This window comes from Lynx rufus, unplaced genomic scaffold (assembly GCF_022079265.1).
Source record: "Lynx rufus isolate CCGP_SWC_20201006 ecotype Redwood Valley unplaced genomic scaffold, mLynRuf1.p SCAF_8, whole genome shotgun sequence".
NCBI lineage: Eukaryota > Metazoa > Chordata > Mammalia > Carnivora > Felidae > Lynx > Lynx rufus.
Window position 1 is genome coordinate 74,242,872 of NW_025814896.1, and position 25,826 is coordinate 74,268,697.

Below are 25,826 nucleotides of genomic sequence, written 5' to 3' on the forward strand. Positions count from 1 at the left end.
GATTAAAAATCTTGATGTTTTTCCCCAACTTAGCTTGGTCTAACTCATATATGAAACCACTAATTTTATAAATTTTGATAAACTTATAAAACTTTAATCTAGGGTCTTTGTATACACAGATGATTTAATTTTTAAATATTACCTCAAATTTTTAAAAATTCCATAGCCAAATTATAAAATGGCACCAGTGGCCCTCTCATAAGCCTTTATAGTCTATACTTATTTGTTAACACAAATATACTTATTTGGTAGAAAATCAGAGAATATTTAAAATCACTGTATCCCACGATATATCACAGTGAAACTGGCAAGATACAAAAAAAAGAGAGAATTCTGAAAGCAGCTAGGGACAAACAGGTCTTAACCTACAAGGGAAGACACATAAGGGTCATAGCAGACCTGCCCACTGAAACATGGCAGGCCAGAAGGGAGTGGCAAGAAATATTCAATGTGCTGAATAGGAAAAATATGCAGCCAAGAATCCTTTATCCAGCAAGGCTGTCATTCAAAGTAGAAGGAGAGATACAGGCTTTCCCAGACAAACAAAAACTGAAGGAGTTCATGACCACTAAACCAGCCCTGCAAGAAATCTTAGGGTTACCCTCTGAGTGGAAAGCAGCAAAGACTACAAAAGACCAAAGACAACACCACAAGCATGAAACCTACAGATAACACAATGACACTAAATCCATATCTTCCAACAATAACTCTGAATGTAAATGGACTAAATGCCCCAATCAAAAGACACAAGGTATCATTGTGTCTAAAGACACAATGGATAAAAAAAGAAGATCCATCTATATGCTGCCTACAAGAGACTCATTTTAGACCTGAGGATACATTCAGATTCAAAGTGAGGGGATGGAGAACCATCTATCACACTATCGGATGTCAAAAGAAAGCCTGAGTAGCCATACTAACATCACACAAACTAGATTTTATTTATTTAAAAAAATTTTTTTTAATGTTTTAATTTTATTTTTGAGGGAGAGAGACAGAGTGTGAGTGGGACAGGGGCAGAGAGAGAGGGAGACACAGAATCTGAAGTAGGCTCCAGGCTCTGAGCTGTTGGCACAGAGCCTGATGTGGGGCTCGAACTCACAGACCGTAAGATCATGACCTGAATTGAAGTCAGACGCTTAACTGACTGAGCCACCCAGGTGCCCCCCACACAAACTAGATTTTAAAACAAAGACTGTAAGAAGAGATGAAGAAGGGCATTATATCATAATTAAGGGGTGTATCCATCAAGAAGAGCTAATGATTATAAATGTTTATGCCCCTAACTTGAAATGCCCAAATATAAATCAGTTCATCACAAACATAAGCAAGCTTATTGGTAATAATACTGTAATTGTAGGTGACTATAATACTCCACTTACAACAATGGACAGATAATCTAGGCAGAAAATCAATAAGCAAACAATGGCTTTGAATGATACACTGGACCAGATGGACTTTGACAGATATATTCAGAACTTTTCATCCAAAAGCAGTACATTCTTCTCAAGTACACATGGAACATTCTCCCAAAGAGATTACATACTGGGTCACAAAACAGCCTTCAACAAATATAAAAGGATGGAGATCATACCATATATATTTTCAGACCACAACGCTAAGAAATTTGAAATCAGCCACAAGAGGGGTGCCTGGGTAGCGCAGTCGGTTAAGCGTCCGACTTCAGCCAGGTCACGATCTCGTGGTCCGTGAGTTTGAGCCCTGCGTCAGGCTCTGGGCTGATGGCTCAGAGCCTGGAGCCTGTTTCCGATTCTGTGTCTCCCTCTCTCTCTCCCCCTTCCCCGTTCATGCTCTGTCTCTCTCTGTCCCAAAAATAAATAAACGTTGAAAAAAAAAAATTAAAAAAAAAAATATTAAAAAAAAAAAAAAAAAGAAATCAACCACAAGAAAAAATTTGGAAAGCCTCCAAACATATGGTGGTTAAAGAACATACTACTAAAGAATTAATGGGTCAATCAGGAAATTTAAAGAAGAAATTAAAATATATATGGAAACAAATGAAAATGAAAACACAACAGTCCAAACCATTTGGGATGCAACAAAGGCAGTCCTCAGAGGAAAATACATCACAGTCCAGGCCCATCTCAACAAGCAAGAAAAATCCCAAATACAGAATCTAACCTCACACCTAAAGGAACTAGAAACAGAGTGCAAAGAAACCCCAAGCAGAAGAGAAATGATAAGGATTAGAGCAGAAATAAACAATATAGAATTAAAAAAAAAACAAAACAGCAGAACAGATCAATGAATCTAAGAGCTGTTTTGAAAGAACAAACAAAATTGATAAACTCCTAGCCAGACTTCTCAAAATAAAAGAGAGAGGACCCAAATAAATAAAATCACAAATGAAAGAGGAGAGATCACAACCAACACCACAGAAATACAAACAATTATTAGTGAATACTATGAAAAATTATATGCCAACAAACTGGACAATCTGGAAGAAATGGACAAATTCCTAGACACCCACACACTCCCAAAACTCAAATGGGAAGAAACAGAAAACTTGAACAGACCCATAACCAGTGAAGAAATTGAATCGGTTATCAAAAACCTCCCAACAAGTAAGAGTCCTGGTCTAGATGGCTTCCAAGGGGAATTCTACCAGACATTTAAAACAGAGTTAATACCTATTCTGCTCATGCTGTTCCAAAAAATAGAAATGGAAGGAAAGCTTCTGGACTCATTCTATGAAGCCAGCATTACCTTGATTCCCAAACCAGACAAAGACCCCACTAAAAAGGAGAATTACAGGCCAATTTCCCTGAAGAACACAGATGCAAAAATTCTCAACAAGATACTAGCAAACAGAATTCAACAGTATATTAAAAGAATTATTCACCATGATCAAGTGAGATTCATTCCTGGGCTGTATGCCTGGTTCAATACTCACAAATCAATGTGATTCATAACATTAACAGAAGAAAGGATAAGAACCACATGACCCTGTCAACAGATGCAGAAAAAGCATTTGACAAAATACAGCATACTTTCTTAATAAAAAGTCTCAAGTAAGTTGGGATAGAAGGAACGTACTTTAACATCATAAAAGCCGTATATGAAAGGCCCACAGCTAATGTCATCCTCAATGGGGAAAAACTGATAGCCTTTCCCCTGAGATCAGGAACACGACAGGGATGTCCACCCTCACCACTGCTATTTAACATAATCTTGGAAGTCCTAGGGTCAGCAATCAGACAACAAAATGAAATAAAAGGCATCCAAATTGACAAAGAAGAAGTCAAACTTTCACTTTCCACAGATGACATGATACTCTACATGGAAAACCTGAAAGACTCCACCAAAAAACTGCTAGAACTGAAACATGAGTTCGGCAAAGTCACAGGATATAAAATGAATGTACAGAAATCAGTTGCATTTGTATACACCAATAACAAAGCAACAGAAAGAGATATCAAGGAATCGATCCCATTTACAATTGCACTAAGAACCATAAAACATTTAGGAATAAACCTAACCAAAGAGGTAAAAGATCTGTACACTGAAAGCTATAGAAAGCTTATGAAAGAAATTGAAGAAGACAAAAAGAAATGGAAAAATATTCCATGCTCATGGATTGGAAGAACAAATATTGTTAAAATGTCGATACTACCCAAAGCAATCTACACATTCAATGCAATCCCAATCAAAATAGCACCAGCATTCTTCTCAGAGCTAGAACAAACAATCCTAAAATTTGTATGGAACCACAAAAGATCCCAAATAGCCAAAGTAATGTCGAAAAAGAAAACCAAAGCTGGAGCCATCACAATCCCAGACTTTAGCCTGTACTACAAAGCTGTTATCATCAAGACAGTACGGTATTGTCACAAAAACAGACACATAGACCAATGCAATAGAATAAAGAACCCAGAATTGGCCAACTAATCTTCGAGAAAGCAGGAAAGAGTATCCAATGGAAAAAAGAGTCTCTTTAGCAACTGGTGCTGGGAGAACTGGACAGCAACATGCAGAAGAGTGAAACTGAACCACTTTCGTACATCATACATAAAAATAAATTCAAAATGGATGACAGGCCTAAATGTGAGACAGGAAACCATCAAAATCTCACAGGAGAAAAAAGGCAGCAACCTCTTTGACCTCGCCCACAGCAACTTCTTACTTAACATGTCTCCAAAGGCAAGGGAAATAAAAGCAAAAATGAACTATTGGGACCTCATCCAGATGAAAAACCTTCTGCACTGCAAAGGAAACAATCAACAAAACTAAAAAGGAACTGACAGAATGGGAGAAGATATTTGTAAATGACATATCAGATAAAGGGTTAGTATCCAAAATCTATAAAGAAATTACCAAACTCAACACCCGAAAAACAAATAATCCAGTGAAGAAATGGGCAGAAGACATGAATAGATACTTTTCCAAAGAAGACATCCAGATGACAAACAGACACATGAAAAGATGCTCAACATCACTCATCATCAGGAAAATACAAATCATAACCACACTGAGATACCACCTCACACCAATCAGAGTGGCTAAAATTAACTCAGGAAACAACAGATGTTAGTGAGGATGTGGAGAAAGGGGAACCCTCTTGTACTGTTGGTGGGAATGCAAACTGGTGCCCCACTGTGGAAAACAGTGTGGAGATTCTTCAAAAAATTAAAAATGGAATTACCCTACAACTCAGCAATAGTACTACTAGGAATTTATCCAAAGGATACAGGAGTGCTGATTCACAGGGGCACATGTACCCCAATGTTTATAGCAGCACTATCAACAATAGCCAAATTATGGAAAGTGCCCAAATGTCCATCAACTGATGAATGGATAAAGATGATATAGTATATAACAATGGAATACTACTTGGTGAGGAAAAATAATGAAATCTTGCCATTTACAACAATGTGGATGGAACTAGAGGGTATCATATGTATGTCTTCACTCATATACAGAATTTGAGAAACTTAACAGAATACCACAGGGAAAGGGAAGGAAAAAAGTTACAAACAAGAGGGAAGCAAACCATAAGAGACTCTTAAATACAGAGAACAAACTGAGGGCTGATGGGGGTGGGGGGTTGGGGGTGCAGGGAAAATGGGTGATGGGCATTGAGGAGGGCACTTGTTGGGATAAGCACTGGGTATTGTATGTAAGGGATAAATCATGGGAATCTACACCTGAAGGCAAGACTATACTGTATACCCTGTATGTCAGTTAACTTGACACTAAATTATTAAAATAATAAATAAATAAATAAATAAATAAATAAATAAATAAATAAAATCACTGTATCATGTATATAGGAATTAAGCTTGATATACCTCAGATTCTACTTCAAGAATTTCATCTCCTGCAGAAGGGAGGTCTCTCCAGCCTACAATTCCCACTGGCATGCTGGGACAGGCCTCATGGATTGTTTTTCCATTCTCATCAAACATTAAGCGTACTTTTGCCCAACTCTTTCCAGCAACCAGAATGGAGCCTCTCCTCAAAGTTCCTCTTTGAATTATAGCTGTAGTAACAGGCCTAAAATGAAAATAAACATATATATTCGTAATGCCATAATCAGGAAGTAAGCACTTTCTTAAGTAGAGCAAAGATATCTTTACGAGACTAAAATATATATACTATGTACACACAGGGTTAACCCCACTACTTCTCAAGCAGTTTTTCATACTATAAAAACATTTCTACATAATTGCCAAAAGGTAGAAGCAAACCAAATGTCCATCAACTGAATAATAAAGAAAATTCAGTGTATACATACAATGGAATATTATGCAACCTTAAAAAAGAAAGCCCTGTCACATGCTCCAACATGAATGAACCTACCATGAGGACATTAAGTTAAATTAAATAAGCCAGTCAAAAAGGACAAATACTGTATTATTCTAGTCATATGAAGTACCTAAAGTAGTCAAAATCATAGAAACAGAAAATCTAAAGATAGTTGCCAAGGGTTGGGGGTTGGAAGGAGGGGAAATTAGGGTTTCGTGGGTATAGAGTTTCAGTGGGGGTTTTTTGGTTGTTGTTGTTTGGGGTTTTTGGGGTTTTTTTGGGTTTTTTGGTTTTTTGAGAGAGGGTGCAAGTGAGTGAGGGGCAGAGAGAGGGAGAGAGAGAGAGAGAGAATCCCACGAGGGGAGAGAGACAGAGAGAGAGAGAGACAGAGAGAGAGAAGAGAGTGAAGCAGGGCTCACCCAAAGCGGAGTACAAGCTCACCCGAAGCAGGGCATGAGCTCACCTGAAATATGCACAAGCTCACCTCGTGTGGGACTTGAACCTAAATTGTGAGATTATGATGTGAGCCAAAGTCAGATGTTTAACTGACCGAGCCACCCAGATGCCCCAGAGTTTGTTTTACAAGATTAAAAAGTTCTAGAGATCTGTTGTACAACAATGTGAAAATACTTAATATTACTGAACTTAAACATGGTTAAGACAGTAAATTTAATGTTATGCTTCTTTTATCACGCTTTAAAAAAAAAAAGGAAAACAAAACACATTTCTTATCAGCTTATGGCAGTGGAGGATGCAGTTAGCTGAGTGTTCTGACAGAATGCTAATGCTCTTTCCGTAACTAATTTGTTAAGAAGTGAAACCTCTTGCTGATAGGGAGAAAAATTAAAGAGAAGAAAAACCCAAAGACCTTCCTGGATAGAATATTAATGGGTAAGGACATAAAGAATTTAGAAACCCTGAGGGCAACATTTGCTATTTCATTCCAATTTGTTAGTCTATGAGGCTTTATTTATCAATTCAGTTAAGTCAGTGGAGAAAAATATTCAAACAAACTGAACTACTTACACCATTAAATGTGACTAGGAGATATATAGATAGTTGCTATGGCTACTGGTAACTGCATTTAAAACAAATTTTTTAATGTTTATTTATTGTTGAGAGAGAAAGTGTGCAAGGGTGGGGGGGGGGGTTGCGCAGAGAGAGAGGGAGACACAGAATATGAAGAAGGCTCCAGGCTCTGAGCTGTCAGCACAGAGCCCTATGTGGGGCTCCAACTCACGAACTGTGAGATCATGACCTGAGGCGAAGTAGAACGCTTAACTGACTGAGCCACCCAGGAGCCCCTGATAACTAAATTTTTATGTTCCATGTGCTAATGCAATAAAATGCTTTTCAAAACAAATGCTTTGAAAATATTGTCCATGTCTAACAATAATATGCAATAAAATAATGCATTGTTACATAATCAAGCCACAAAAACAATGAAACAAATTATTAAAAAGCAAGCATTTTAACAGTCCTACCCTCTTCCTTTGTCCGTGAAAGATTCTATTACTGTTCCTTCTACTGGACCATTGAGGTCTGCTTTCAGTTCTAACATTTCTGCCAGAGCAATTGTTGCCTCTGCCAAAGCCATCAGATTATCGCCCTTTAATAACAAAAAAGGGTGTTAAGATACATAAATAAAATATTATCTGTAAATGTAGATACCAGTGTCAGAAAGCGAAATAATCCTAAACAGTTATATCATACTTTTCTCTTTAAGCATTAAAAGCATGAATCACCCAATCAGAAAGAAGGAAGGAGGCCAGGAAAGGAGGAAGCAGGGAGGGAGGGAGGGAGGAAAAAACAAAGGAAGGAAAAGCAAGAAAACCTGATCCAGGGACATATCTTTCAAGGAAGAATGGCGATTTTCTTTTCTTTTCTTTTAATGTTTATTTATTTTTTAGAGAGGGAGAGAGAAGAGAGAGAGACAAAGCACGAGTGGGGGAGAAGCAGCAAAACAGGGAGACAGAATCCGAAGCAGCTTCCAGGCTCTAAGCTGTCAGCACAGAGCCTGACGCGGGGCTCGAACTCATGAGCCATGAGATGATGACCTGAGCCAAAGTGTGATGCTCAACCAACTGAGCCATCCAGCCACCCCAAGAATGGTGATTTTCTTAAAAGGAAGCCCACTAGTGGTGCTTATTAATACCCCTTCATAAATACATGCTTCATGCATTCTCCTCCATCTGTCTCTACCATTGTGTTCTCTTCCTCTCGCTTTCTTTACAATGCTACTTGACATTTGAAGTTCTAGCCAACTGAATAAGCTTTCACATCTATTATTTCATTCGATCCACTCACAAATGCTGTAAAATAAGTAAATCAAACATTACTTACTCTTATTAATAAGGAGAAAAAGTACAAACTAGACCCAGTGTCTAAGATACACTCTGTAATTACCCAGCTGTGTAACCTTGAAGAATCAGTTCACCTCCCTGGATCGCCTTTCCTCAACTGGAAATGAGGAAGCTTGATTAGATGATTCTTTCACCTTTAATGATCTATGGTTACTAGGCATTCTAGGGCTCCAAGATCACACAGCTGATTAACTGACGATGGAACTCAAACTGATGGGCAAGGGATTTTTCCACTCTCTGTCAGTTAAGACGCTGCTCAGTTGTCAGAGTATAAAACAACGGAGACAAGTTGTTTGTAAACAATACAAAACAATACTTTCCTTACCCATCCAAATATTCCCAGTATTGATTTAAAGTTACAAAATGCTACTCTGAAAAGTAGAGCTGGGGTGTTTCTTTGCATGAAATAGTCCTCTATCTCTACTTGGAAAAAAAGGCCTCATCTTTCTTTCTGCCACACCCTCCCAATTCCCTCCATTCCCCAGAAATCATCTCTGCCATGTGTAAGCAGCTTTACATTTACCTACTCATCTCAAGGTATCTGGGCAGAAAAGGTGGCTGTGTCTTCAAATGTTTTAATCTTGCCATCTGGCTTTCAGAGTGCAACAGCAATTGAGGTATAGTGGAAACATAATAAAGCAAGGTGGCATTTCAGAGTTTCAGAGAAAAAGAGGCCTGGCTTCAGTATCAATGAAGGCATGATTGCTAAGCATCCTAGAAGTTACAAATATAGGAAAATTAAAGATAAAATGAGACTTAATTAGAGGAAGGTGGCCAAATACAGTACCATCCCCTCAGTAAGCGATCTGGAAAAAAAAGTATTGTAGATTATATATGAACCATGGAACATGATAAGAATGGACAAAAAAAGGAAATTGTTACTTAGCAGCAACCTGTACAGGAAAAGAGAACTGCAAAATGCTGTCACAAAGCAGGTACTCAGCTTCCTTGGTGTTTTTCAATCAGAAAAGAATAATTGGTCATTTAAAGGAAAATGGAGAGGCACCTGGGTGGCTCAGTTGGCTTTAAGCATCCAACTCTTCATTTCTGCTAAGGTCATGATCTCACAGTTCCTGGGATCTAGTCTCACTTCAGGCTCTGCACTGACAGCACGGAGCCTGCTTAGGATTCTCTCTCCCTCTCTCTGTCCCTCTTCCACTCACTCTTTCTCTCAAAATAAATAAATGTTAAAAAAAAAAAAAAGAAAATGGAATTCATCATAAATAACAAAACTTATGGCAATTTAATTCATGGAAACATTGAATCAATCAATAACAAACTGAACCCAAATGTTTTATCTTTGTATTAGTGAAATTTTTATATTTAAATATCTCTTAAATGCCCTAAAACCTATTCTGTAATTTTTCAGTATAAAAACAAGTACTTTTTATTACAAATTGGATTTCATTTCTGCTTAAAATAGTCTTCAGCAGCTTACTATTACACTATGCCTACAACATCCACCATGTGTTCTCATACTTAGAATAAGCATTAGGAGGCACCTGGGGTGGCTCAGTCAGTTGGGCATCTCACTTTGGCTCCGGTCAGGATCTCACTGCTCATGAGTTCGAACCAGCATTGGGCTCTGCGCTGACAGCTCAGAGCCTGGAGCCTGTTTCAGATTCTGTCTTCGTCACTCTGCCCCTCCCCTGCTCGCTCTCTCTCTCTCAAAAATATAAAAAACGAAACATAAAAAAATTAAAAAAAAAAAAAGAAAAGCATTAGGTCTGGACTTGATCCCTGACTGTTCTGTTGTATAACCCTAGACTGGTGACTGACCTCAGAAAGCCTAATTTCTTTTTTTCTTTCTTTTAATGTTTATTTATTTTTGAGGTAGGGGACAGAAAGAGAGGGAGAGAGAGGTTCTGAAGCAGGCTCTGGACTATCAGCGTACAGCCCGACAGAAGGCTTGAACTCACGAACTGTGAGATCACGACCTAAGCCAATGTCGGACAATTAATTGACTGAGCCACCCGGGCACCCCAGAAAGTCGAATTCCTAATCTGCCAAACCAAGATAATGATGCTAGCCTTGCCTAGTACACAAAGGGTTTTTAAACAACAGAAATTATATATGTCCAGATGTTCTTTAGGTATAGTCCCCTATGTGTATTATGAACAGCAGTCCCAACCTAACACATCATCTCTGAGGTGCCTGCACTTACCGTGAGTGCGGAGATGTGCACTGCTTGAACGTCACCTCCATAATCCTCACACACTACATCATGAGCTAGCAGTTCTTTTTTCACTTTTTCAGGATCAGCCTCAGTTTTGTCACATTTGTTTATAGCAAGGACGATAGGAACTGAAGAGTTAAAAAGAATGCAAATGAGGATACCTTCAATTCCAGGTATTCACAGTGAAAGACACCAACCTTTTCTAGCTTTCTCTTTACTGAGTAGATGTACTAAACTACAAGAAAGACCTAAAAGACCTGCTTTAGACCCCCTCATCTTTCTGCACATAAAGGAGGATTCTGGATGTGAGATGTCAAAATTGTAATTATAAGCAGATTCTGAATTAAGAATAGATACCTAAGATGAAAACAAACAAACAAACAAAAACAGAATTTGGGTAGAAAAAGGCCTATCTGTAAGCCTGAAAGCAAGATCAGCAACTACACTGAAGATAATCTGCAGAAAGAAAATTAAAAAGTCCAGAAAAGATTCTAATTCAATTCTAACACCACTAGATCATTTGCCTCTTCTTTTGAGGAGCTATTAACTCATTGAAACCCAACATCTTACCCTGGGCTGAAACGAAGTAGCACTGTTGTAAACTTTCTTTCAGGATTTACGGCAATTCTTTATTAATATATACTTTAGTGACTGACATATAGTAGATTCTCAATAAATGTTTACTGAACAAATGAACCAAATAATCTTATAATCTACTTGTCTTGATCATTAGACAAATCACATAAAATGCTAGGAGATAATTCTCTGGTTGGGTTTCACCAACTGTGCTACAATTTTCTCAGGTATCAAAGGAAGAAAAATTGAAAACAGAAACAAAAAAGTTATCCACAACCTACTATTATGAAAAAGTACATTCCATATGGATGAGATGGAACTCAAGGGACAAGAGAACAGGAATAGAAAGCATGATGTAAGAAATTTATCCTATCTCAACACTGCTTTGCTATGGATCCCTGGCAAATTTATCACCCTCTTCTTTTTGTTATATTCCCTATGTTCATTAAGAACATAGTCCATTCCACAAAGGCAGTTTTGAAGAATTAAAAAGAAGAAAGTAACACTGGAAGCTAAAAGAGCAGATTTCAAATGTGGACATGTTGCAAATTAACTGTAACTGGAGGCAGTTCCTGCCATTCTCGGTTCTTAGTTTTCATGCTGTTAAGAACTGGCGTAGACAGTGATTCTCAAACTTTTTTTTCTCTTGCCAACAAACGTAAGGGAATATGATGCACTCCATCAAGGTACATTTTCTCAAGATAACAGTAGTTTCTTAGTGAGTGTAGGGTAACATCAGAATAAGAATGAATGAACAAAGTATGTGTGTGGGGGGGGGGGTAGTAGCTATTACCACAGTTTCTAAATGGAGAAGCGATTTTTAAAAAGTTTCAATTTTATACCTCTAAGAATTTATGTAAAGCATACGAAGAAAAAGTTTCTCTTTAGAGAAGAATTCAAGATAATAAATGAATAAGGAATAACAGAATTAGAATATAACCATTTTGCAACTCCTAATGTTAACAGATGATGGGTATGTAGTTTATTATTCTATTCTTACCTTTATAATTATTTAACATTTCCATAACAAAAAAGTTTTTAAAAAGTCATTTGCAGTTATTACATTTTCACACCATGCCAACTAAGTAAACAGTATTAGAAGGACTGTATTTATGGTCACAGGTCCCCAGCTGACTCCTGCTACACTCTTTTTAGTAGTTACATCTGTGGGAAAACAATTCAATCATCTTTGAGCTGTATCTGTAAACAGGCATAATAATCCTGGAATTGCCAGGTAGATTAAATGAGCTACATGTACAGGGCACCAGATTAGTGACTTTTTGTAGATCTTTAAAAAAAAAAAAAAAAGCAACTGCTTTCCTGATACACATAATCAGCCACACAGTACCTTGAGCATCTTTGGCATGCTTAATAGATTCTACAGTTTGTTTCATCACTCCATCATCTGCAGCTACGACCAATATGACAATGTCAGTGACCTGAGCACCTCTGGCCCTCATTGCTGAGAAAGCAGCATGTCCTGGAGTATCAAGAAAGGTGATCTTTTCCCCAGAAGGCAGAGACACTGTGGAAACAGAAATCCAAAAATACTAAGGACTCAAATGTGCGCTTTCTTTTTTTTTTTTTTTTTAGCGTTTATTTATTTTTGAGACAGAGAGAGACAAAGCATGAACAGGGGAGGGTCAGAGAGAGGGAGACACAGAATCTGAAACAGGCTCCAGGCTCTGAGCTGTCAGCACAGAGCCCGACGCGGGGCTCGAACTCACGGACCGCGAGATCATGACCTGGGCCGAAGTCGGCCACTTAACCGACTGAGCCACCCAGGCGCCCCGCGCTTTCTTAATACAAAGGAATATATGTGAAATTATCAAATAGAATCAATAATTCCTTAAAATAATTTATTCCTCCCATTAATTTTAATTGGGAACAATACAAATCATTATTTCACACTGAAAAATGATAACAAAGCAGTGAAACCTTTAGTGTTTTCTTTTCATGTTATAATTTCAAAGTAAAACTTTTTATATTTTTAGAACATATTTTCATAAATGTACCAACTGGTATCTATTCTGGAGAGAGAACAGACTGATAGTTATATAGGAAGTTTCCCCTTCATTAGCTACACAATTGCCTTAAGCAAAAGGCAATTTAGTACATAGTAGCTCAGGATTTGAGCCCAAACCCAGCCCAAACCCAGCCCAAACCCAGCCCAAACCCAGCCTTGGATGTAAATCCTAGCTTTGCCATTTATTAGCTGTATATCTCGAACAAATAACCTATCCAAGCCTCAGCCTCCTTATCTGTAAACAGGGGTATTAATACGTACTTCGTGATGTTGTGAAGATAAAAATAAAGCATATAAATAAGGGGTTCACCACACCACACACCACAGTGCTGGGCACATGCTAGTTGCTCAGTAATGGTAGCTGCTATTTAATTATTATTATGAACATTATTGTAACCAGGCATTGAACAATTTTAAGTTCATTAAGCCAAACTAAGAATAGCCAGAATAAAAATATAATTTTCTTCTTATAGAATGTACAAAATAAGCTTTATTAGCCAGCTGCTCGATATTTCATCAGACCAACAGCCTTAAGCTTTAGACTTTCCTTTTACTTTTAATTTGTGTATCTCATGTTAGGACACTTGGTTTAAGAAAACAGTATGTGGGATTCCCAAGCACACTGTAAGGTAATCTGGGTCATACCAAGAAAGGCACCAATGTGCTGAGTGATGCCTCCAGCTTCCATTGCTGCCACTTGAGTTTTTCGCAGTTTGTCGAGTAACGTCGTTTTCCCATGATCAACATGGCCCATTACGGTAACAACTGGGGACCTTGGGGTTAATAAAGCTGGATCTGCCTGAGGCCTACAATTAACAGCAAAGGAGTTTCATTTCTTAAATATCTTTATAGCCAATGAATTGGTTTGCAGTCATCTCTGTGAACTACCACTAACAATACAATCCAACATTCAGCTTTGATTAGATATAACTATCTTCCCCTTCCACACATATAATAACCTATGACAAAACATGTAATGACTGCCCATGCACAGTTGGCATCTTCAAAACAACAAGCAGAACTGAATAAAATTTTTAAATTCAGGGTCAATATATACACTCAACAAACTAAGAAAAACAACCCTTAGAGTTTGATAACCTGAATATATTTAAACACTCTGATGTTTTAAACACTTTGAAGAAAAGTTTAATCTATATTCCCATGTCACTTTAATTGCAAAAAAATTTTTAAAGCAAATCTTTCCATTATAAAGTGTAAGTAAAATTAAGTGGTCTTCTTTCCGCAATATACATGGTTAAGTTTTACCTTCTTACAGCATCTTTATTTTCTCTGACTTTGTCCTGTTTTAATTTGCTCCATTTTAACTTCATCCCCGCCTTCTTTACCACTTCTTTGATCCAGACTTCATCTAAATGTGAGTGTGCTTCTAGTGAATCTATGTCAATAGCAGTGTTCATTAAAGCTTCATACACACAATCTGGGTGGGACAGAAAAACCTTTTAGGATCATGAAATAAATGTTCACGAAAGTGACCTCTATTAATAAATCTCAATATAAACAGTATACTCAATGAGAGGAATTAACTATGTAAGCTGTTCCTCTGTTAACAAACCACAAGTAAGCTGAAAAGAAAATAATCTTTAAAATGATTCATTTATATTAATATTTCTACATATTCATAAATATGTGAATATGTACCCTATGAATGATCTGAGCCACCAATAAAACATTATTAGCCATATTGTATACATTTAATACTGAGCTACATATGTCATGTCTATACAAATGTGTATGTATATATAGTTGATATTCATTATTTGCAGCAGTTCTGTTCTATAAACTTGCCATGAATATTGAATTAGCAACTACTAAACCATCATTCCAAGGAAAAATATAAGGTTAGTAGGTTCCTTCAGCTCCTGGTCACATCTTCATTAGCAATCAATACATACCTAGTTTTATGTGTTTCTGTTTTAAGACACCTTATTTAATGTATTCTGTTGATTCATTAATACTGAACGCCCAGCCAAAAGCACTAAAAACAGCGCATGAACAAAGCTTATCTAACACATGCATTTTCTCTGTAAAGCACACTACAGCCTTCTTGCAGTTAGTAACACTTCACCACTATGCTTAGGAGCCATTTTAATCAGCAAAATCAACAAAAAGCATAAAAATGTAAAAATGTGGCACTGAATAAGCCACAAAATGACACTTGTTTGCAGCATGAGAGCTAAAGCAAGAAGGCAGAATGTTGCCTTGTTGAACCTCAGCTAGGAATGTGTAATTGGGTAACTCAAATTTTTCACTGCTCCACACATATCCAGGAATGACTGCAAAAGCAGTGTGAATACTGATTTTGGGGCTACAAATACATTTTAGAGAATCTTCCATTACAAAATCCTCAAATAACGAGGATCAACTGTATGTACACACACACACACACACACACACACACACACACAATCTCCGTATATACACACACATATAATTAATTAATTTACTTATGTTATCTATTTATGGTCTCCAAAAAGTCTTGAAATGTAAGAAAAATATTTACTTGGTATTCTATTTTACATACTTTGTTTTCATTTCAGTCATACTTCCTTGTGGATGATAAATGAATGTATCGGTCAATGAAATAAGTTTTATGTTTCCAGATGTTCTATCACCCTTTAAATATATATTTTGAGGGCCACCTGGGTGGCTCAGTCATTTAAGCATCTGACTTCAGCTCAAGTCATGATCTCATGGCTCATGAGTTCCAGACCCGCACTGGGCTCTGTGCTGACAGCTCAGAGCCTGGAGCCTGCTTCAGATTCTGTGTCTCCCTCTCTCTCTGCCCCTCCCCCGCTCATGTCTGTCTGTCTATCTGTCTGTCTCTCTCAAAAATAAACACTGAAAAAAATTTTAAATATGTATTCTGAGAGACACATATGAAAGAAAGGCATCCTCAAATAAACAGGACATTATACTAAAAGAATATCCTATGCAGTAGTGCACAGGTAAATGTTTACTCAGAAGACTCTCCAAAAAAAAAAAAAAAAAAAAAAAACACCCTGATTATTATAGCATTTCCCAATTTCCACAGTGCAAATACTCCCAGATGGTTGATTTCAGCTATCAACATGAAATCACTGAACACAGAGATGTAAAGAGATGCACAGTAGCATACCATTATATAGAATTTCCACCATATAGGTACATAGGCATAAATCACCTCAAAAACACATAGCAAAATGCAGTAAAATAAAAAGAGGTTTGTTTGTTTTTTTTAGTTTACTTATGTATTTTGAGGGTGGGGAAGGGCAGAGAAGGAGGGAGAGAGGGAGAGAGAGAGGAAGGGAGAGGGAGAGGGAGAGGGAGAGGGAGAGGGAGAGGGAGAGGGAGAGGGAGAGGGAGAGAGGGAGGGAGAGAGGGAGAGAGGGAGGGAGAGAGGGAGGGAGAGAGGGAGGGTGAGAGGGAGAGAGGGAGAGGGAGAGAGGGAGAGAGAGAATCCCAAGCAGGCTCCAAGCTGTCCTACATGGGGTTCTATCTCACAAACCATGAGATCAGGACCTGAGTCAAAATCAAGAGTCATATGCTTAACCAACTAAGCCACCCAGGTGCCCCAAGAGTGAAGGGGTTTAAGGAGTATTTATTACCTTTGTTTATGATTTATGTTACCTTTGTTGATGTTTATGATTTTTAATGGAAGCTCACATACTTCCTTATAAATTAGCAACTGGCTCAAAAGTTGGTGCAAGCCAGCTCCACATATCACTGATCCTATTCTGTAATAATGCCAAGAAATCCTTTCCTATATATAATCCCACAACATCCTTTCCCAAGAAAATATATTTTAAAAGAATGATACAGGGGCACCTGGCTGGCTCAGTTAGAAAAGCATGCTACTCTTGATCTCAAGGTCATGAGTTCAAGCCCCACACAGGGTGTAGAGATTACTTAAATAAATAAAACTTAAAAAAAAAAAATGATACAATGCAAATTTTCTATATGGATATGCTCTCATAGAACAATAAAATTCTAGGGGCGCCTGGGTGGCACAGTCGGTTAAGCGTCCGACTTCAGCCAGGTCACGATCTTGCGGTCCGTGAGTTCGAGCCCCGCGTCAGGCTCTGGGCTGATGGCTCAGAGCCTGGAGCCTGTTTCCCATTCTGTGTCTCCCTCTCTGCCCCTCCCCCGTTCATGCTCTGTCTCTCTCTGTCCCAAAAATAAATAAACGTTGAAAAAAAAAAAAATTTAAAAAAAAAAATAAAAAAATAAAAAAAAAGAACAATAAAATTCTAAACATATACATTATAATGAATACAATTCTAACAATGCTAAAATCCCTAATAATCCAGTAAATACTTTTCCAATATGATATCCTAAACTTTTTTTTTAAATGTTATTTATTTATTTTGAGAGAGCGCAAGCAAGTGAGTGGGCATGCACATGAGCAGGGGAGAGTAAGAGAGAGGGAAAGGGAGAATTCCAAGCAGGCTCTGCACTGTCAGCACAGAGCCCTATGCGGGGCTCGATCTCAGGACCCGTGAGATCATGACCTGAGCCAAAATCAAGAGTCAGATGCTTAACTGACTGAGCCATCCAGGCACCCCTGATATCCTAAACTTTTGAAAGGTAGCTTATACAAAGATAATCTCTTTCCCTTTATATTAAATGCATTTAATATTAACATATTATTTTATCTTTATCTAAGACTTAAATATTTACAAATAGAAAAGTACCCAAAGCATTTCAACCACAGATATTACATCCTAAGTTATTTTAATTGACATAAAGGAAAAAATATATACTCACATTGCTAATTTAGTAGTTAAAAATATTCACCATCTTTAATTCAAATGAGAAGTAAATATAATATTAAATAAAATTCAAATAGAGAGCTTTTATTTAAATCATGGCATATCAGTTTTGGGTCTAGAACACTGATCTGTGATTAAATTCATATTTCAATTATACTATTTACTTGGTAACACAGAGGAATTATTATAGTTATGGGAGTGTGTGAGGGGGGAATGTTAAAAAAAAAGAATCCTCATCTTTTAGTGATAAATACAGAAATATTTATGGAATAAATGATATATTAATAATTGTCACTGGCTTCTGCATACATTATACTTATATTCCATTCTTACAGCTTTCATATATGTATGAAAACTGCCAACAATAAAAGTTTTAAAAATCAAGTATATTATCAATATTATCTATAAAATCCTACCAATATAGTTTTCCTTGGAAAAAAAGTCAATGATACAGTCATATCTATTTGTTCTCTTAAAGTTTTCTAATAAAATGATTATATAATCCAACTGCAAAGTTATAAAAATGCAAGACTGGGCCAATTTTCTATTCTTTGTGAGGATGCACATATACAAAGAGTGGTGGCACTTTCAGGCTGGAAACATATTACAGTTCTAGCTCTGCCCTAGAGCTCTGCTCTAATTTACAAAATAACAATTCTTGAGAGATAATTTGGTCTGTGAATAAAAGCATGACCTCTGTAGCCATACTCCCTGAATTCAAATCCTACTCTACCATATACTAACTGTGGCAAGTATTCATCCTCTCCATGCCTCAGTTTCTCAACCTACAAATAGGGATAATAATTACACCTAACCCTTGGCATTATGAGAATTACATGAGTTAATATACATAAAGTATTGGTACATGGTAACAGCTCAGTAATATGATTTATTATTAATTGTTTTTCTTTTTGCCAAGAGTCTGCTTCACTTGTCACTTTATTTCGCTACAATAATAGGCTATTTCTTATTTACTGAATTTTATTGTCAGCTTATAATGAAAACTCAAATTTTGTTCCAATAATCTTAAATCGGTAATAAATGCACCAAGAGTGCAATGAAGGAATTTAAAAAATGACAATGATGCTATACATTTATAAACAAAAACAGTATTATTAAAAGTTATTACTATAGGGTGCCTGGGTGGGTCAGTCAGTTAAGCACCCGACTCTTGGTCTTGGCTCAGGTCATGATCTCATGGTTCATGACTTTGTGCACTGTGTCCAGGCTCTGTACTGTCAGTGAAATTCTCTCTCTTCCTCACTCTCTCACTCTCTCCTGCGTTCGCACTCTCTCTCTCAAAATAAATAAACTAAGCTTTAAAAAAAAATTACTACTACAAATATTTTTCTGCTGGCACTACAGATATTGTCACAATGAGTGAAAAAAGAAAATCAGGGGCGCCTGGGTGGCTCAGTTGGTTAAGTGTCTGACTTCCGCTCAGGTCATGATCTCAGGTCATGGTCTCACAGTTCATGGTTTGAGCCCTGCATCGGGTTCTGTGCTGACAGCTCAGGGCCTGGAGCCTGCTTCAGATTCTGTGTCCCTCTCTCTCTGCCCCTCCCCGGCTCGTGCATGCACACACGCTTTCTCTCACTCTCTCTCAAAAATAAACAATAAAAAAAACAAAAAGAAAATGAGAAAATTATAGAACAACAAAAGGATAGTGAGTATAAATAGAGTACTTCAGACCAAAAATATTCCTTGGACTCGGTCTGTGTTGAGCGTGGAGCCTGCTTAAGATTCTCCCTCTCTTCCTCCCTCTGCCTTTGCCCTTCTCCGGAGTGCTCTTTGTCTCTCAGAAGAAAAAAAAAACAAAACAAAACTCGGGGCACCCGAGTGGCTCAGTTGGCTAAGGGTCCAACTTTGGCTCAGGTAATGATCTCTTAGCTGAGTTCAAGCTCTACCATCAGGCTCTGTGCTGTCAGTGCAGAGCCTCCTTCAGATCCTGTCTCCCTCTCTCTCCACCCCTCCCCAGCTCGTGCTTTTTCTCTGTCTCAAAAATAAAAACATAAAAAAAATTTATTTTTTAATTAACCCATTAAAATAGTCTGGGGTACCTTGTTGGCACAGTTGGTTAAGTGACCAACTCTTGATCTTGGCTCAGGTCATGATCGGACAGTCTGCGACATCGAGCCCTGCATAGTGCTGACAGCATGGAGTCTGCTTGGGATTCTCTCTCTCCCCTCTTTCTTTCCACCCTCCCTCGCTCATGCTCTCTCTTCTCAAAATAAATAAAGAAACTTAAAAGCCTACAGAATTTCTGAGAAAGAAGGGTTACTCCAGATAAAATCTTTTCCACCATTTTTGGCAAAGACAGAAGAAACTAATTAGAGTTTGTGACCTAAAGTGAAAACTAGTAGAATGATTTGATATCTTTTTAAACCATCAGTCTAATTTTCATCTTTGAATGCCTTAGTCTCAATGAAAATAAGATACCAGGTATCCCATGTTCCCATATTTTTCCTTATAAAAGTATCTGACCCACCTATGTCTTTTTCCATTGCTCTGGCCAGTTCCTCAACAGTCATTCCAATCCATACCTCCACTTCCTTTTTGAATTTTGGTGAGGACAATGGAGATTTCTGTGCTCTTTCTTCCTATTAAAAATTCAGAATGCAACAGAAGAAAGAAAAAAACTTTAAGTGACAATGTAGATTTATTCTGGAATATCTACCACAATCACAGCTCCTATTTCTACCAAGTAACACTCCCATAAGTAGTTAAACCTTAGACTAAAATTTAAAATCCTACATCCTTAATTCACTATCATACACTGATTTCCAGGTAATCAAATTCATCCACATTACTGAACAACAAAATAAAACTTCCTTTCTTCACAAAGATGTACTGCCTCAAGTGTAGCATTAAGGAATAAAGACAAAACACTCAAAATGAATTTCTACTCAGAGCTATAGGAACTTTCACCTCAGACCAAGTAATACAGTAACTAAAATCTGTAACTACCTTCTTTGTTACTAAAAGCCTATATTGAGATAGAGCCGCGCCAACGAATGGGTCTATTTGCCAGGGTCGAATGCAGAGCTGAGCTGTCCCCACTGGGTAAGCAGATGAAAACACAGGACTCCACTGTGCTAACATTCTTCTTTGACACAGGCCGTGCAGCTGCCTAAAGACAGTGTGAAATCGTATCAAGTTCTCCAATTTCAGTATCTTCTGGTTCATGTTTCCCCTGGAAAAAGTTTTAAAATAATATTGGGTTAATATTAAAATCAAGTTAGCAAGTATTAATTAGATATCTACTACATGAAAAGCATTGTGCTAGAGTTACATGAGTAAAGCTGGGTTTCTGCCCTGAAAGAATTCACAGTCTAATCAGATGGAATTCTAGTCAGGTACAATATCTAACTACTCTTTTTTTTTTTTTTTTTAATTTTTTTTAACGTTTATTTATTTTTGAGACAGAGAGAGACAGAGCATGAACGGGGGAGGGGCAGAGAGAGAGGGAGACACAGAATCGGAAGCAGGCTCCAGGCTCTGAGCCATCAGCCCAGGGCCCGACGCGGGGCTCGAACTCACGGACCGCGAGATCGTGACCTGGCTGAAGTCGGACGCTTAACCGACTGAGCCACCCAGGAGCCCCAACTAACTACTCTTTAGATGTTAACCATCATTATTGTTAATGTCTCTACTATGATAGAACTGAAATAAAACTTAACAAAGGGATTTTTTCATTCTTGAAACATCAACTAACAAAATCACGAGAGTGATTTTTCTAAAATGCAAATTTGAACTCATCAGCTCTTTTTGCTGAACATCCTCCAGTGGCAGGCCATTATCCCATTTCACGTGCCACTTCAACACGTGTTATTAAGAATTATTTATCTGCCCTCTGCTAACCTCTCATTGCATCGCTTACACCCTTATAGCACCTCACTCCTATCTCCAAGCTTTCGTTATTTTGACGCCCTCCCCCCTCCCCCGTAATCTTCAATGGCTTGCCATCTCATTTTTGAACCTTTGCATATGCTCGACTTGAAATTGTCTTCTTTCAACCCTCACCATTTTTCCCTCTTCCTACCACCCCCTCCCAAAAAGAAGATACTTTAGAGTGGGAAGAGAACACTTCATACATATCTATTGAATAATGCCTTTTGAATATCATTCTTGGAATGACAGAAGACTTACTTGAGAGAAAACTGCAACAGAACTCAGTGTAGTTCAGAACTAACAAAAGTATAATTACTTTTCTCCTCGAATTTTCTATTCCTTCTGCTCTCAGGACTGCATTTCTACAGCTTTGCTTTACAGTTTTTGAGGAAAGGAGCAACTAAAATAATGTGAGGTGTACATATTCTCCTCAGCAAACATTTCCTGAGTACCATCTTTCAGACATTGTGTATGAGGATGTTGATTCAAAGTTTAATAAGCCAGAGTCCTGTCGTTCAGAGTTTACTGTTCCAATATAATGATTCTCAGGCACATTAAACACCTCAAGAATGGCACATTTAAAAAATTTTTATTTAGGGGCGCTTGGGTGGCTCAGTCGGTGAAGCGTCCGACTTCAGCTCAGGTCACGATCTCGCGGTCCGTGAGTTCGAGCCCCGCGTCGGGCTCTGGGCTGATGGCCCAGAGCCTGGAGCCTGCTTCCGATTCTGTGTGTGTGTCTCTCTCTCTGCCCCTCCCCCGTTCATGCTCTGTCTCTCTCTCTGTCTCAAAAAATAAATAAACGTTAAAAAAAAAAAACTTAAAAAATTTTTTATTTAGGTATGAGTCTGTGGACTAAGAAGTAAAGGGATTCCTTTAGGAAACATTTTTAAAATGAGTCTAAACCCAGACCTGACAAGGGCATGGATTGATGGAATGGGAAGAAAGGCCCTACATGGAGATTAACCAAAGTACAGAAAGCTAACTGAGGCAGGAATTAGAAAACACACTGGTGGCAATAATCCAGGTGTGGAAACTGGAAGTTACCTCACTTACTACTTATTCCACGCTCCTCATTTTATAGAAAAGGAAAACGGGGAGTCCAGAGAGGTCAGAAAGATTTCTCCAATGTCATACCACCAATTAATGACAGTCAGGCCTAGAACCCAGGCTGTCTGACTCCCAATTCGGTGTTCTTTCGCAGCTAGGATCTCGTCATGGAATCTGAAAAAAGATGTTGGTGCGTTGGTGGAAACGTCTGAATGTAAGACCTGTCAGCCTTGGACCTTATCTGAAAGGTAAAAAGAAGTCATTGTATAAGAATGACGGCTCTGGGGTGGCTTCGCCTCGAACCGGGCCCAGAAAGCCTTGGGCCCAGGGCAGGAGGGACGTGCGGGAAGAGGGGGGCAGCGGGCCGCTTCTGGGCAAATAACGCTTTCGCTAAACCTCAGCTGGGGTCACGCAGGGATTAAATGCAACGCGGAAAGGCTTCCGATTGCTCCGTGTTTACGATCGGTGCCACTGACACTTCAGGGCAAACAATACACGCCCCCTCGGGACGACCCGGCCAAGGAACCCCACTCACTTTGCTGCTACGTTAAGTCCGGGGTGTCTGGATTCTGAGGTAAGGCGGAGATCACCTTGCGGACCGGGACTGCAGTCCCACGGTCCGTTCCCGAAACGGTCCCCGTGGAACTTCCGGTACCGCCGGAAGCGGTCCTTTCCGGAATTCGGAAGTCCAAATCAGACATAGTGGCTGCGCCGGCGATGACTGGGGTTGCCAGAGGTGTCCCGTTGGAGGCCGCGGAGTGGGGTTGGGGGGGGGGGGGGGTGGGTAAGCGCTACTTCAACCAGTGGCCGCCTCCGTGGATCAGCCGCGCGCGTCGTCGGCAATCACTTGTACACTTCCCTTCCATTTCTGAGAAGTTACTATTACTCTGGGGTTTGAGGGGCCTTGGTGCTGAAGTGTGGAGAAATAATACGCTTTTGAAAGACATACCTAACAAGAAGGAAAAAATGCGAGGAAAGTGGTGATAGAACCAGTTTGTATATTCAGTTAGGCGCTTTCTCTTTCAAATGTCGCCTGATTTGTGGATACCCAGAGCTGGTTCCTGTGTCAGCTCCTTCCCTGTGCGTAGGCTTGGGGACGTTATGTAAACTCTGTGCTTCGGTTCTGCACTCTGGCAATGACAGCAGCTACTTCATAGAATAGCAGTAAGGTTTATAAGAACACCTGGTTCAGGGGCGCCTGGGTGGCTCCCTCGTTAAGCGTCCAACTTCGGCTCAGGTCATGATCTCAGGGTTCGTGGGTTCGAGCCCCGCGTCTGGCTCTGTGCTGACAGCTGGGAGCCTGGAGCCTGCTTCGGATGCTGTGTCTCCCTCTCTCTCTGCCCCTCCCCCGCTCGCACTCTGTCTCTCTCAAAAATAAATTTTTAAAAAAGTTAAAAAAAAATAATACCTGGTTCATAATAAGGGTTTGCTGTTGCGAATATTACAGCCTCCTCCCAGAGCATTTCCACACCTTGAATGGACATTATGTCTTTTGGCCTGTCCCCTTGACCACAACCTCCACCTCTTCTCAAGAGTATAAGTATTGTTTTATCTCTGTCCTCAAGGTCTAACACTACCCTAGGCTAATGATACGGTACAGAAGAGTTTCTTACTCAAAAGCATACTTACTGTTACCTCCCTCCCAAAATTTGGCCTCTTAACTCATGCCCCCTCTCCCCTTTTTCATTTTTGTCTTTCCAGTGCCTGCCACAGGTGTGCAATTAGTGTGGCTGAATGACTGAATGGAAACCTCTGTCCTGGAATTTTTTTTTAAATGAACCTGACACCCAAACACTTGAAAACTGTAAAAGTTCATTCCATTTTCTATCATTTCACTTACATTTACAAACATCCACTGCAGTGCAATTTCTGCAAGAAATTGTTCTTTGCTCTCTTATTTGCTTTACCGAGCACTTGAAAAACAAGCAGAAGTTCATTGGTAGAATACCAAAGTAGGGGTCATATCTTTTTTCCCCAATTTTAAGTGAAAATAATCGATACTTTTCTAATGAAGATAATACTAAGATAGAAAGTTCACACAGTACCCCCCCCCAAATATAGAAAGAAAGTGGCTAAAAAGCAAACAAAAGAATGAGGGCAGTTAAAAGAGCAGAGGAGCCAACCTGAAAGACCTCCCAATGGCCAAAGTTGGAAATGTTTGAGCAACAAAATAAAATAGTATTAGATTATAACCCAAAGCATCAAATAAGTATACATGCATTCATGCTGATATGAATGAATGAATGAATGAATGAATGAATGAATAGGGGAGAAGGGACAAATCCTCTCTACAGAAGAATTCTATATAATACATGTATATAACTGTCACTAGGAGGTTAAGCTTAATTCCTCTCCTCTTGAGTGAGGGCTGAACTTAGTGATTTGCTTCCAAAGAATAGAATGTGGAAAGGGAAAAACAGTAACACCACCTTAACCAACTGTGTCTCCCTCTATTGCTGCCCCTCCCCTGCTAACACTCTGTCTCTTTCTCTCTCAAAAAAGAAAATAAATGAACATTAAAAAATACATACATACATACATACACACAGCATTATAAACTAGAGCCACATTTTTATACATTAGATCCTCAGACCTTACTGAGAGAATGAATGCTTGAACAAGATTGCTAATTTATTTTTAAAAATTATTTTAATGTTTATTTATTTTTGAGAGAGAGAGAGAAAGCAAGAGAGAGAGATAGAGAGAGCAGGGGAGGGGCAGAGAGAGAGGGAGACAAAATCTGAAGCAGGCTCCAGGCTCTGAGCTGTCAGCACAGAGCCAGACGCAGAGCTCAAACTCATGAACTGTGAGAAAATGACCTGAACCAAAGTCGGACACTTAACTGACTGAGCCACCCAGGTGCTCCAAGATTGCTAATTTAGATACAAAATTGGTTAATATCCTAAAGCACAATAAAGCTATAACTTTTGGGGTTATCTTTTCTGTGGGACAAAAATCATTTGCATCTCTTTGGGACAAAATTCATTTGCCTTACTATCTGTTTTCTACACGTTAAGATCTACTCTTACAGAGTTATACAATACCTGTATACTAAAAAATAATAAATACCAAGTCAAAAAGGTGAACATTCCTAGAGAATCAGATAATCCCTAGAAGTGAGTGCCTGCTAAACAAAACCCAGCAGGACACTGAAAGGGCAAACAGTAATCCCTGCACTTATTTCCAAGTTTTGGGTAATTTTTCTTAATAGA

General features: G+C 38.7%; 1 protein-coding gene across 7 annotated transcripts in view; it reads right to left on the bottom strand.

Moving 5' to 3' along the window:
- The window catches only part of MTIF2 (mitochondrial translational initiation factor 2), a 28,918-nt gene extending 5,676 nt beyond the window's left edge, over positions 1-23,242 (bottom strand). Inside the window, exons 1-10 of one of the 7 annotated variants that reach the window (XM_047068846.1) lie at positions 23,150-23,242; positions 22,612-22,788; positions 20,644-20,869; positions 20,165-20,276; positions 14,174-14,345; positions 13,553-13,713; positions 12,230-12,406; positions 10,294-10,433; positions 7,251-7,375; positions 5,310-5,514 (exon numbers count right to left, since the gene is read on the bottom strand). In XM_047068846.1, coding sequence (XP_046924802.1) covers positions 5,310-5,514; positions 7,251-7,375; positions 10,294-10,433; positions 12,230-12,406; positions 13,553-13,713; positions 14,174-14,345; positions 20,165-20,276; positions 20,644-20,862 — 1,311 coding nt within the window. In that variant the 5' untranslated portion in view covers positions 20,863-20,869; positions 22,612-22,788; positions 23,150-23,242. Of the gene's footprint in view, positions 1-5,309; positions 5,515-7,250; positions 7,376-10,293; positions 10,434-12,229; positions 12,407-13,552; positions 13,714-14,173; positions 14,346-20,164; positions 20,277-20,643; positions 20,870-22,611; positions 22,856-23,149 lie in introns of those variants that run through there. The other 6 variants (XM_047068848.1, XM_047068845.1, XM_047068844.1 and 3 more) reach the window with 6 other exon arrangements.
- Positions 23,243-25,826: the final 2,584 nt, after the last annotated feature.